The sequence below is a fragment of the Nerophis ophidion genome, linkage group LG27, assembly GCF_033978795.1.
Source record: "Nerophis ophidion isolate RoL-2023_Sa linkage group LG27, RoL_Noph_v1.0, whole genome shotgun sequence".
In the NCBI taxonomy this organism is placed as follows: domain Eukaryota; kingdom Metazoa; phylum Chordata; class Actinopteri; order Syngnathiformes; family Syngnathidae; genus Nerophis; species Nerophis ophidion.
In genome coordinates this window covers 22,481,608-22,496,607 of record NC_084637.1, presented here as the reverse complement: position 1 = coordinate 22,496,607, position 15,000 = coordinate 22,481,608, and the positions used below count along the sequence as shown (strand labels likewise).

The 15,000-nt window shown below is 36.3% G+C and overlaps 1 protein-coding gene across 1 annotated transcript in view; it reads right to left on the bottom strand.

The window, feature by feature from the left end:
- The window catches only part of LOC133544315 (semaphorin-3G-like), a 259,663-nt gene that overhangs the window by 19,638 nt on the left and 225,025 nt on the right, over nucleotides 1–15,000 (bottom strand). Inside the window, exons 11-13 of the mRNA XM_061889521.1 lie at nucleotides 7,723–7,954; nucleotides 409–500; nucleotides 296–337 (exon numbers count right to left, since the gene is read on the bottom strand). Coding sequence (XP_061745505.1) covers nucleotides 296–337; nucleotides 409–500; nucleotides 7,723–7,954 — 366 coding nt within the window. The remainder of the gene's footprint in view (nucleotides 1–295; nucleotides 338–408; nucleotides 501–7,722; nucleotides 7,955–15,000) is intronic.

Below are 15,000 nucleotides of genomic sequence, written 5' to 3'. Positions count from 1 at the left end.
AGTTTTAAAGACAAAAACAGCCTGCATGGCAGCTTTGTGTCAACTTTGCAACTTTTTCTTGTTACATTTGCTCTTTTATACTACTTTTTTTTTTTTTTCAGAAGTATTTTTCAACTTTGCCAATAAAAAATGAGCTTTGAGCTGCAAATGGCCCCCGGGCCACAATTTGGACACCACTGCTCTACATAATAGGATTTTGCACAAAAAAACTGTGGTTATCAGTAAAAAGAACCAACATGATGTCCAAAAGTGGTAAAGTTGGCTGACAGAATGTTTTGGAGGGAAGTGGACTTACTCTTTTCACGGATATATCCAGCGATGTGATTGGCATGGGCACCTGAGGCGACAATGGCACGTTATTTAGCGAGTGAGAGGAGACGTGCGGTCTGAGTGGTGAGAGACACATACTTTGAGGACTTGGAGCTCCTCCAGGGTCACCTCTTCTGTTTCCAGGCTGTTCCCAGCATGCAGTGCGATGACTTTCAGCACGCTGCCGACGTCTGAAACACAATAATATTCATTAACACGCTGTAAAAAGTCAAGTCAAATCTATATTCACAATAATATTAATTAACGCGCCGTAAAAAAGGAAGTAAAATCTATATTCACAATAATATTAACATGCTGTAAAAAAAACAAGTCAAATCTTTGGTCACAATAATAGCGACACGCTGTAAAAAATCAAGTCAAATCTATATTCAAGATTCAAGATTCAAGATTCAAGATTGTTTATTGTCATATGCACAGTTAAAGAGACAGTTTGTCAGACAATGAAAATCTTACTTTGCTGGTCCACCCTTCAACAAGTCACACGGTACTTAGCTAAAAATAAAAAATAAAAATAAAAAAGTATATACAAGGCACAGTAAGTAACATAACATTATTGCACATTCCGATTGACAGTCAACAGTATATATATGGAGGTGAAGTAAAGTGAATTATATTTATATAGCGCTTTTCTCAAGTAACTCAAAGCGCTTTACATAGTGAAACCCAATATCTAAGTTACATTTAAACCAGTGTGGTTGGCACTGGGAGCAGGTGGGTAAAGTGTCTTGCCCAAAGACACAACGGCAGTGACTAGGATGGCGAGAGCGGGAATCGAACCTGGAACCCTCAAGTTGCTGGCACGGCCACTCTACCAAACGAGCTCTACCGCCCCAGGTGACCCAGGTGACCTTGGGTCACAGCAGCAGTTAAAGTGTCTTTAGTGATCAAAGGTAAAAAGTGTCTACAGTGATTGTTCGGAGTTCAGGGTGGTCAAGGTACCTGTCTTTTGTTCAAAAAGACAAAGTAAAAATGGGGGGAGGGGGGGAGCTAGCATTCACAAGTTAGCATTCACAAGCCTAATGGCCTGTGGGTAGAAACTGTTTGTCAGTCTCGTAGTCCTGGATTTCAGGCTCCTGTATAGTCTGCCTGATGGTAGGAGGCTGAAGAGACTGTGCTGGGGGTGTGTACTGTCCTTTATGTTGTGTGCTCTCCTGGTGGCCCTGGTAGAGTACATGTCCTGTAGTGAGGGGAAGGCTGCTCCTGATATGTACTGAACAGTTTTAATCACTTGCTGGAGTGCCTTCCTGTCCTTAGCAGTGCAGTTTCCATACCAGACCGTGATTGAGCTGGCAAGGACACTCTCAACCGTACTTCTATAGAAGTCGCTGAGAATTTTAGGCGGCATGCCAAATTTTCTCAGCCGTTTTAGGAAGTACAGTCGCTGCTGGGCTTTCTTTATTGTTTGTTGGGTGTTGTGATCCCAGGTGAGGTCCTCGCTGATGTGAGTCCCGAGGAATTCAAAGGTTTTCACCCTGTCCACCTTTGTCCCCCCTATGTACAAAGGTGTGTACTGTGCACTCCTTCTCCGTGGGTCAATAATCATCTCCTTGGTCTTGTCTGTGTTCAAGGAGGGATTATTATCCTGACACCAGGCCACCAGTTCCGCTACCTCCCTTCTGTACGCTGCCTCGGTGATCAGTCCGACGACCGTGGTATCATCTGCAAACTTAATGATACTGGTGTTGTTTTGGGAGGCCACACAGTCGTGTGTCAAGAGGGTGTACAGTAGGGGGGTCAGCACGCAGCCTTGGGGGGTCCCTATGCTTAGAACCTTTGTGCCCGATGTCTGGATGCCGATTTTGACTGACTGGGGCCAGTTTGTGAGAAAGTTCAGGACCCAGTCACAGAGAGTTGGTGTCAGACCAACAGTGAGGAGTTTAGCAGTGAGTTTTTGTGGGGTAACCGTGTTAAAATCAGGGATGTAGTCGATGAATAATAGCCTGGCATAGGTGTCCCTTCCCTCTAAGTGGGTGAGGGTGGTGTGGATGACAGTGTTGACTGCATCCTCAGTGGACCGGTTCTGCCAGTAGGCAAACTGTAGAGGGTCCAGTGTGTCTGGGATGGTCTTCTTGATGTGTAACATGACTATACTCTCGAAGCACTTCATCACTATTGGGGTGAGTGCAACAGGGCGATAGTCATTCAGACAGTTCACAGTATTTTTCTTTGGCAGGGGCACGATGGTGGTGGTCTTGAGGCAGGTGGGCACAACTGCTTGTGCTAGTGACAAGTTGTATATGTCAGCAAGTACGTCAGCCAGTTCTGACGAACACATCCCGAGGGCCTGGCCAGTGATGTTGTCTGGGCCAGCTGCCTTCCGTGGGTTTGTTCTCCTCAGAACTGTACGTACCTCTGCTGTCGTCACAGTGAGTGGTGGGTCCTGCGTGCGCTCCGTGGTCAGAACCCCCCTCTCTGTTGGTTGGTGTTGAGGACCTCGAAGCGGGCGTAGAACTCATTCAGCTCATCTGGCAGTGATCGTTGGCTGTTTGTGACCCCCGTGCTACCCTGCTTGTAGTCTGTGATGTGTTGCAGGAATCTGTGGTGGAGTAGAATCCCTCCAGCTTTTGTCTGTATTGTCCCTTGGCCTCACTGATGGATTTACGCAGGTCATATCTGGCCTTCTTGTAGTCCTCAGCGTTGCCTGAGACAAATGCAGTGGAGCGGGCATGTAACTTGGACCGAACATCACAGTTAATACAGGGTTTTTGGTTTGGGTAAATCTTGTATTGTTTTGTGGGAACAATGTTTTCCACATATGTGCTGATGTAGCCAGCATATTTCTCTATGTCCACAGTACCATCATCCCTCTGAGCATCAGTTTTGAACATGTCCCAGTCTGTACTCCCAAAGCAGTCCTGAAGCACACGTTCAGTGTCTTCATTCCACACTTGAACAGTTTTTCTCACTGTGGGGGCTTGCTTGAGGCGCTGTCTGTACGCTGGATATAGAAAAGCTGAGATGTGATCAGATAGTCCAAAGTGTGGTCTGGGTACAGCCTTGTAGGCTCCCCTCACGTTGCAGTATACTTGGTCCAGAGAGTTTTTTCCCCTCGTAGGAAAGTTCACATATTGATGGTATTTTGGGAGGACATTCTTTAGGTTGCAGTGGTTATGTATATATACATATATATATATATATATATATATATATATATATATATATATATATATATATATATATATATAACCACCTGTACATTTTTTGTGTTTTTCACTGAATTACTGTAAATTAAATAAGGTCAAAAACCGGCGTCTTAGCTGCCAGTTAATTTTTTTTTACCGTAAAACCCATGGTAATTTTTACAGTGTTTTACTGTAAATAGAATAATAGTTTCGCATACATTTTTACACTTAATTTCGGTGACTGAGGTGAATGTTTTACATTTTTCGGGTAAAATTGATGCTGGTTTTAACACTGTACTGCTGTAAATTTAAATAAAAACAGTACCGTTGTTATTTTTTGGTACAACTCTGGCGATTAAGCTGCCATTTTTTTCAGCGTAAAATGTATGGTGTGTTTTTTTTTTGTTTTTTTTTTACTGTAAAATTTACGGTGGTTTTTACACAAAACTTTTCTAAAGTAATAAACAGTACCACTTTTATTTTTGTCGCTTAAATTCTGGCAACTTACCTGCAATTTGTTTTCTTTACATAAATTGAACGTATATTATTCTTCCAGTGTATTACTGTAAATTTAAATTCGGCACAATTTTGGCGATTGAGCTGCCAATTTTTTGGTTAACCGTAAAATTTACAGTGTTAATTACACTGAATTACTGTAAATAAACAAAAAACAGTGCCACTGTTACTTAAAAAAAAACAATGTGACACTATTTTTCTATTTACAGTAAAGCACTGTAAAAATAATAACCGTAGATTTTACAGTAAAAAAATAAACTGGCAGCTCAGTTGCCGGTATTTCAAAATGTATGGTCGTTATTTTTACGGTATATTACTGTAAATAAGAAAACAGTAGCAGTGTTATTTTGATGATAAAATTTGGTCGATCGAGTTGCCAGTTTTTTCACTGTAGAATTTACGATGGCTTTTCCACTAAATTACTGTAAATCATAAACCAGTACCACTGTTATTTTTATGTTAAAATAGCTGCCATTTTTTTACTGTTAAATCTACGGACATTGTCTTTAAAGTACATTACTGCAAATAGAATTATGTTCTTGCAACATTTTTTACAGTAAAATTATAGTGACTGACCTGCCAATTTTTTTTTTTTTTTCGAGGAAAATGTAAAGTTGTTTTTACACCAAAATTTTGTAAATTAAAAAAAAATTCTGGTAAATGAGCTGCCATTTACTTTTTACCATACAATTTACGGTTGCTATTTTTACAGTGTATTACTGTAAATGGGAAGTCGGTACAATTGTGACGATTGAGCAGACTTTTTTTTGTCACCGTAAAATTTAGGATTGATTTTACACTGTATTACTGTAAATTAAAAAAAAAACGGTGCCACAGTTATTTAAAAAAAATAATAATGTGACATTATTTTTATGTTTACAGTAAAGTACTGTAAAAATAAAGACTGTAGATTTTACAGGAAAAAAACTAAACTTGCAGTTCGGTCGACGGTCTTTTAAAATGTTGCTTATTGTTTTTACAGTAAATTACTGTAAATATGAAAACGGTACCTCCATTAATTTTACGATTAAATGTTCCCTTTTTTTAACTGTAAAATTTTCGGTGTTTTGCTACACCAAAATTATGTAGATTAAAAAACAGTTCTACTGTTAATTTTTCGGTAAAATTCTGGTAATCGAGCTGCCATTTACTTTTTACCATAAATTTTCCTGTCGTTAAGTTTACAGTGTATTACTGTAAATGGGAAGTTGGTATACAGTGCCACAGTTCTTTTGAAAAAAAATTATGCTACATTATTTTTCCATTTACAGTAAAGCACTGTGAAAATAAAAAGACTGTAGATTTTAGGGTAAAAAGACAAACTGGCAGCTCAGTCGCCGGTATTTCAAATGTTGTTTGTTATTTTTACAGTAAATTACTGTAAATATGAAAACGGTAGCTTTGATATTTTTACGATAAAATTTTGCCTTTTTTTTACTGTAAAATTTACGGTAGTTTATACACCAAAATTCTGTAAATTAAAAAAAAGTACTTTTGTTATTTTTTCATAAAAATTCTGAGCCGCCATTTACTTTTTACCAAAACATTTACGATCGTTATTTTTACATTGTATTACTGTAAATGTAAAGTCGGTACAATTGTGGCGATTGAGTTGACAGTTATTTTTACCGTAAAATATACGATGGTTTTTACGCTGAATTACTGTAAATTAAAGAACGACACCACAGTTATTTTTTTTTATTCATGTGACATTATTTTCTGTTTACAGTAAAGCACTGCAAAAATAAAGACCTTAGATTTTACAGGGGGGAGGGGGGGGGGGGGGGAAATGGCATCTCAATTGCCGGTATTTAAAAATGTTGGTCGTTATTTTTACAGTAAATTATTGTTAATATGAAAACGGAACATCTGTTATTTTTACGATAAAATGTTGAAGGGTTTTTTTTACTGTAAAGTTTACGGTGATTTATACACCAACATTCTGAAAATTAAAAAGAGTACTACTATTATTTTTATAAATTCTAGTAACTGAGCTGCCATTTACTTCTTACCACAAAGTTTACGGTCGTTATTTTTACAGTGAATTACTGTAAATAGGAAGTCGGTACCATTGTGGCGATTGAGCTGACAGTTTTTTTAAATTGTAAAATGTACAATGGGTTTCATACTGAAAATTGAATTAAATAATACTAATATCATATTTTATCATAATATAATAATTACTGTGATGAGGTGGCGACTTGTCCAGGGTGTGCCCCGTCTTCCGCCCGATTGTAGCTGAGATAGGCACCGCGACCCCAAAGGGAATAAGCGGTAGAAAATGGATGGATATAATAATTATAAATAAAAAATCGGTGCCACAGTTATTTTTTAAAAAATGTATGTGACATTATTTTTGTATTTACAGCAGTAAATACAACCTTTTTTTTTTTTTTTTAGGAAGAAATACAATCATGTGGGCTTACGGACTGTATCCCTGCAGACTGTATAGATCTATATTGATATATAATGTACATATTGTGTTTTTTATGTTGATTTAATATTTATTTAATAATATATATGTATTTTTTTTTTATTTCTTGTGTGGCCCGGTACCAATCAGTCCTGCAGCCCGGTGGTTGGGGACCACTGATTTACAGTAAAGTGCTGTAAACATAAAGACCGCAAATTTGACTGTGAAATATATATATATGTATGTCTATATATATATATATATATATATATATATATATATATATATATATATATATATATATATATATATATATATTCCACACCTCATGTGACAAAACATTTTTATTAATATCAGAGTTATGAAAGGTACAAGCGGTAGAAAATGAATGGATGGATGGGGTTATGATGCGAGATAAGGTTAGATTTATATCAAGAAACTAGAAAAAACTATTTACGTAGAAATTGTGTGTGGATGTTCAAAAGCCAAAGTCAAATTGAAATGCTAACTGCGAGCGTGCTAGCAATATAAGTAAGGAAATATATGACTCGTAAGTCTTTACCTGTCAAATAAACACACAAGAAGCTAGCCTGAAATTACTGAACATTTAACTCTGTATGTGTACACCTGCAAAATGTGCTTACAATCTAGTATTCTAAGGTTAGCATGCTAACAACGCGAAGTTTACAGCACTTTACTGTAAATCAGTGGTCCCCAACCATATATATATATATATATATATATATATATATATATATATATATATATATATATATATATATATATATATATGTATATATAAATTCAAAAACAGTATTACTGTTATTTTTTCAGGTACATTTCTGGTAACTGAGCTGCCATTTACTTTTCACCATAAAATTTTGGTCACTATTTTTACAGTTAATTACTGTAAATATGAAAATGGTACCATTGTTATTTTTACAATAACAGTTTGCCATTTTTTTTACTGTAAAATTTACAGTGGCTTTTCCACTGTATTACTGTAAATTATAAAACATTATCACTGTTATTTATTAATGACGATTGTTTATTTATTTTTTTTATCATAAAATTTACGGTTATTGTTTTACAGTAGGTAAGTTACTCCATCCATCCATCCATTTTCTACCGCTTATTCCCTTTTTGGGGTCGCGGGGGGCGCTGGCGCCTATCTCAGCTACAATCGGGCGGAAGGCAGTGTACACCCTGGACAAGTCACCACCTCATCGCAAAGCCAAAACAGATAGACAGACAACATTCACACTCACATTCACTGTGATTGGAAAAAAAGGTTAGGAACATTTTTTTCCCAAGTGTAATGAGTGATTGCAGTCTTTTTACCCGTGCTGATGAACATGACATCATACTGGCCGTCCTCGGCCTCTACGCGGTCCACCACGATCTGCTTGAGCCTGTAAGGAACGTTGGCCTTGACCAAGACCGGCTGTCGCAGTGCGGGCTGCACCGGGCGCCACATGAGCGGGTGGCCGCGGGCAAACTGGAGCACGGAGTCGGGGAAGTCTTTGGTGCTGGCGAACTCTCTGCCGGGCTGGTTGGTGATTTTACTCGGACACTGGAGGAACAGCGGGTAGGAAACATTAGCGTTAACCTCTGTGGCTGTAGGCAAGCCCCTAGGAGTTTTTACTCACTGTTAAAGATGGCAGGTCAACTACCGCTTTAAAGTGTTGCCAGCGCCAATAATGCTGAGCCAGCAGTTTTGCCATTGACTGCTAGCTATTATAACATGGCTTCTGCAATATACTGGTTTATGTTTCCCTTCTTAGGCACGCCAAATCTTCATTAATGTTTGTTTAAAAAATAGCTTCTTATGTAGTGTTTTCAAATTTTATGTATAGTAGGCTATAGGCTACGAGGAGCTACACCACAGCTAAGCACACAGTAGCGCACAAACTACCCATACCTAATAATCAATGAACAATATTGCCGTGTAATACAAACTACTGCATGTTACTTACACATATAATGTCTCCAAGGCATATCAGAAAGTATCCAGGAACAAACGTGTCCGCGCAATTCCACTTACTACAGTTTAACTCAGTGAATGTATGTACGATTCCTGCTGATATCTATCAGATCGGCCAATACTCAAGGTACCGAGATCAATATGGTGTCAGTAGTGAAAAAAATTGTATCAGGACTAGGGATGGGTACCGTTCACATTTTTAACTGATACAGTAGCAATTTTTGGTACCGGGGAATCAATACCCATACTCAAGGGTACCAGTTTTTGGCACTTTTTTTAAATGGAAGTTAATTTGTGTCTTTATTACGAAAGCTTTTATTTGACACTGAATTGATGTGACTGGATTTTTTATACACCAAATTCTAATACAGTGAACTTCTTTTACACACTGAATTTTCATATACTATTTTTTTATACACATAATTTTAAAGCACTGAATTTTTATACACTGATTGTTTTGACACTGATTTTTTCTAAACTCAATTTTAATCCACAAAATTTTGTTACACTGATTTTTTACACTGAATTTTTTTACACTTATTTTTTAATGTGCACAAAAAAATGTATTCACATCTGAATCACAATCCTTAAATCGATTCATAGTTTAAAAAAAAAAAAATTCTTCCTTTTTCAGCGACCAAATATATATATACATATATCAATGCATTATTATGGAATGCATATACATATATACATGCATATATCAAAAAATCTAAATGTGTGTGTATATATATATATATATATATATATATATATATACATACATATATATATATATATATATATATATATATATATATATATATATATATATATATATATATATATATATATATATATATATATATATATATATACATACATATATATATATATATATATATATATATATACATATTTGTATATATATATATATATATATATATTTGTATATATATATAAATATATATATATGATATTGGTATTATAAATTGATTAATATTTTCAAAAATCAATAATAAGAAATGCAGAGTGGAGCATAAAAGTATTTAGTCAGCCACTGATTGTGCAAGTTCTCCCACTTAAAATGATGACAGAGGTCTGTAATTTTCATCATAGGACACACTTTAACTGTGAGAGACAGAATGTGAAAAAAAAAATCCAGGAGATCACATTGTAGGAATTTTAAATAATTTATTTGTAAATAATGGTGAAAAATAAGTATTTGGTCACTTCAAACAAGAAGGACCTCTGGCTCTCACAGACCTGTAACTTCTTCTTTAAGAAGCTCTTCTGTTCTCTACTCGTTACCTGTATTAATGGAAGCTGTTTGAACTCGTTATCTGTATAAAAGACACCTGTCCACAGCCTCAAACAGTCAGACTCCAAACTCCACTATGGCCAAGACCAAAGAGCTGTCGAAGGACACCAGGAAAAAAATTGTAGACTTGCACCAGACTGGGATGAGTGAATCTACCAAGGGCAAGTAGCTTGGTGTGAAAAAATCAAGCAATTATCAGAAAATGGAAGACATACAAGACCACTGATAATCTCCCTCGATCTGGGGCTGCACGCAAGATCTCATCCCGTGGGGTCAAAATGATCATGAGAACGGTGAGCAAAAATTCCAGAAACACACGGGGGGACCTGGTGAATGACCTGCAGAGAGCTGGGACCAAAGTAACAAATGTTACCATCAGTAACACACTACGCTGACGGGGAATTGAATCCTGAAGTGCCAGATGTGTCCCCCTGCTTAAGCCAGTGCATGTCCAGGCCCGCCTGAAGTTTGCCAGAGAGCACATGGATGATACAGCAGAGGATTGGGAGAAAGTCATGTGGTCAGATGAAACCAAAATAGAACTTTTTGGTTTAAACTCAACTCGTCGTGTTTGGAGGAAGAAGAATACTCAGTTGCATCCCAAGTACACCACACCTACTGTGAAGCATGGGGGTGGAAACATCATGCTTTGGGGCTGTTTTTCTGCTAAGGGGACAGGACGATTGATCCGTATTAAGAAAATAATTAATGGGGCCATGTATCGTGAGATTTTGAGCCAAAACCTCCCTCCATCAGTGAGGGCTTTGAATGGTTGACCAAATACTTATTTTCCACCATAATTTACAAATAAATTATTTAAAATTCCTACAAGGGGAATTCCTGGATTTTTTTGTCACATTCTGTCTCTCACAGTTGAAGTGTACTTATGATGAAAATTATAGACCTCTGTCATCATTTTAAGTGGGAGAACTTGCACAATCGGTGGCTGACTAAATACTTTTTATATATATATGTATATATATATATATATATATATATATATATATATATATATATACATATATATATAAATATATATATATATACATATATATATATATATATATATATATATACATATATATATATATGTGTGTATACATTTTCTTTTATATATGCATATATATACATATATATTAATATTCATACATATATTAATATATTTCTCTATATGTTCTCATGTAAATGTTTTCACATAAAAAAATATTATTTTGAAGGTTTGGCGGTATTTATCCAGCAGTGGCGGCGCGGCACGATTGTTTACATGTAGGGGAAACGATGTATGTATATATAGACGTTTGAACTCTATCAACCTGCAACTTGTTCTGAAAAAGTTTCATGATAATTATTACACCAAATAATAAATTGCAATAACAGGCTCAATCGAAAACCATGTTGAATCTAGACTATATTATCCATTCAAATCTGTGAGGAGCGGCAGATCGAATCGAGAATCTATGAATCAAACCGGATCAACAGATTTATTTGATTTATTCAAAACACTCCACATATCTGGCACAAGACTAAAAGCGAGATGAACATGATACTCCTTGACGGACAAAGGCTGTTAGACGTGACACAAAGAAGCGATAAAAACCAAAGGTCAGGCAAACAATGAAGAAGATCCCATCAGAAGAATACTTGCATCCTAGATAAACAGCCAGAGTTAACAATCAAAGTCTGCTTTTCATTCTGACGGCTAAACAAGGAGACGTGATGGACGAGTCTTAGCCTCCAGCTTTAATCTTTTAGGGCGAGGAACCCAATAAAAAGAACAGAGTGTTGCCAAAAAAGTAAGCCGTTGGAATTCTGACTGGTGCTTAAACAAACACGCCAAATGACTTGTGGTGGACTAATATTTTTATCTTTGATTTTTTTTTTTTGAAAGAGAACAGATATGTGCCAGCTGCACATTCCTGTTAATCAGCAGAGTGAACACTCAGCAATTTCTGTTGCTCTTGCGTGGGATTCATACGTTCATAGGTTCCCACTCGCTCCGCAGACGAGGCTCAACGAGCGCCTTGTGATTGTGGGTGCTTGTGTTGGAAATTAGGACAGGCTCCAAGGCAGAGGTGTCCAAGGTGTGGCCCGTTTTTACAGTGATTTTTTTACACTGAATTTTTTTTACACTGAATTGTTTTCCAGTGAATATTTTACACTGAGTTTTTTTACACTAAGTTTTTTTACACTGAATTGTTTTAACCTGAAATTTTTACACTGAATTTTGCTACACTGAATTTTTTAACATTGAACTTTTTACACTGAATTTTTACACTGATTTTTTTACACTGAATTTTTTTAACCTAAATTTTTACACTGAATTTTGCTACACTGATTTTTTACACGGAATTGTTTTATACTTAATTTTTTTACACTGATTTTTTTTAACCTGAATTTTTTACACTGAAATTTAACACACTGATTTTTCTGTAGTAAATTGTTTTACACTTATTTTTTGGACACTGAATTTTGTTACACTAAATTTTTAACACTGAATTTTTAGGGGTGCAAAAAAATATTGATTCACATCCGAACTGCAATCCTTAAATCAATTCATAATTTTCAAAAATGTATAATTCTTCCTTTTTTAGCCACCAATTATAAATATATATATTATTTATTTACGTATGTATTTATTTAATTTATAATTTTTTTATTTTAAGAATTAAATTAATATTATAATAATAATAGCACAATTTTTAACACTGCACGGTACAATCGATAGCATTCTAATATTATAATTTTGCAGAAAAACATCAAATATTTTTTTACTTGACATATGATACCTGTTAGCATGTTAGCATTAGTACACAATTTTTTTTTTTTTTAGCTAATTTTGTAGGTATATACGCAGTATGCTGTTAATAGCACGCTAGCAAATTAAACATTTGTTTCCAGGTAAACACAACACAGTATTAGATTTTGGTAGTTGACGCAAGTTAGTTTGCATTTTTGTATTCTAACATTAGTATGGTAGCATTTTTAGCTAACTTGGCTGTCGTGTATTTTAATATTTCACTAATTTTAACTGTAACCATGCCATTGTCAGCATCGTACTGTTAACGTGCTATGTTGCTCTTATATTTCATTGCTTGACGCTATCTGGCTAGCGCACTAACTGTTGACATTTCAGCTCGGCTTTGAATCTTAAGCATTCACATGGAATTTCTACTGAAAATGCATTTTCTATTGTACTGGTTTTGAAGGAGAAAACTACCAAAATGGCGACCACATCCTTTGATTTGTCAGTCTGTGGACCTCAGCGGAAAAGGTTTGGGCACCCCTGCTCTGAATGTACACAGCGACCAAACGTTTACTTTACGGACATCGGGCTTTTTCCACACCTCATGTGACAAAACATTTTTATTAATATCAGAGTTATGAAAGGTACAAGCGGTAGAAAATGAATGGATGGATGGGGTTTTGATGCGAGATAAGGTTAGATTTATATCAAGAAACTAGGAAAAACTATTTACGTAGAAATTGTGTGTGGATGTTCAAAAGCCAAAGTCAAATTGAAATGCTAACTGCGAGCGTGCTAGCAATATAAGTAAGGAAATATATTACTCGTAAGTCTTTACCTGTCAAATAAACACACAAAAAGCTAGCCTGAAATTACTGAACATTTAACTCTGTATGTGTACACCTGCAAAATGTGCTTACAATCTAGTATTCTAAGGTTAGCATGCTAACAACGCGAAGTCAAATAACAAAATATGACTCTAAAGTGTATACTTGCCAAATTAGTTTATAATTTATTATGCTAACAAGATAACGTAACACAATATGACTCTGAGGTGTATACCTTGCAAAATGGGCTAAAAAGCTGGCATGCTAAAGTAAACATGCCAACAGTCGACATACGTAAAATGACTAAATATTTGACACTGAGGTAGATACTTGCAAAATTCGCTATAAAACTAGCATGCTTACATTAACATGCAGACAGTTATATGCAAAATAACAAACTATCTCACTCTGAGGTGTATGCCCGCAAAATGTGCAAAAAATCTATTATGCTAAGTTTGACATGTTAACAACACAAAGTAAAGTAACACATTTTGACTCTGAGGTGTATACTTGCCAACTTAGTTAAGAAGCTATCATGCTAACAAGATTAAGTAAAGTGACGAATTATGACTCTGAGGTGTATATTTGCCAACTTAGTTAAGAAGCTACCATGCTAACAACACAAAGTCAAGTAACAAATTATGACTCGGAGACATACTTGCCAACCTTGAGACCTCCGATTTCGGGAGGTGGGGGGGTGGGGGGGGCGGAGGCGTAGGTGGGGTGGGGGCGTGGTTAAGAGGGGAGGAGTATAATTCACCAACTTGAGTATTTCATATATATTTCATACATATATATATATATATATATATATATATATATATATATATATATGAAATACTTGACTTTCAGTGAATTCTAGCTATATATATTTATTATATTATATATATAGATTAAAGAAATAGTTGAATTTCCGACCGCACCAATCAAATACACAGTGATGAAAACACACTTGTTCCACTAACTGTACTGTCCTTGCTGGTTACTAAAAAAAAAGCCAACAACACTTGCCTTTTACTATTTGAGTAACCTTTGTTCTGCCATTTGCGTATTGGCGAGCGATCTCCCAATCCGGGAACATATATCACGGATTTGTTGTAGACATCCGCAAATGAGAACGTGATGTTGCGTCCAGCTATCAGCATAGCCATCTTTGTCTCAGCATAAGTTACACCATCGGTTCTCCATTTTGCAAGGTGGCCCATAATACTGGGTTGTGAACGATGCTGCGCTGCGGACGCTTTGTGCTTCGCTGACCGTTCATGGCTGAGTATATGCATTCGGCCGCCGTGTTCAATGGAGAAGTCTGTTCTACAAAATTTACAGGCAACATACCCCTTCTCCTTCGAACTCTCCTGGATAAGCTGAAATTCCTGTTTCCAATCGTTCTGGAACTTGCAAGCGTAATTCTTCATTTTGCTCGTCGACGGTGTAATATATTGGGTTGGAGTCAATAACCAGTCGACGTGATGAAGTTACATCTCTTTACTGTGGGCTTCAGGACAGACTCCCTAATGCATGTTCCTTGACTGCACTTAAATGTAGAATATATGTAGAATATATTTACATTCTATTCTATTCGATGTACAGTAGATGGCAGTATTGTCCTGTTTAAGAGGGTCATAACATTGCTGAGTCAGGTTCTCATGGAGCTGGAGGAGGCGTGGCCTCCAGCTCCGCCTGATTTTTGGGAGAAAATGTATCCCGGGAGGTTTTCGGTAGAGGCGCTGAATTTCGGGAGTCTCCCAGAAAATCCGGGAGGGTT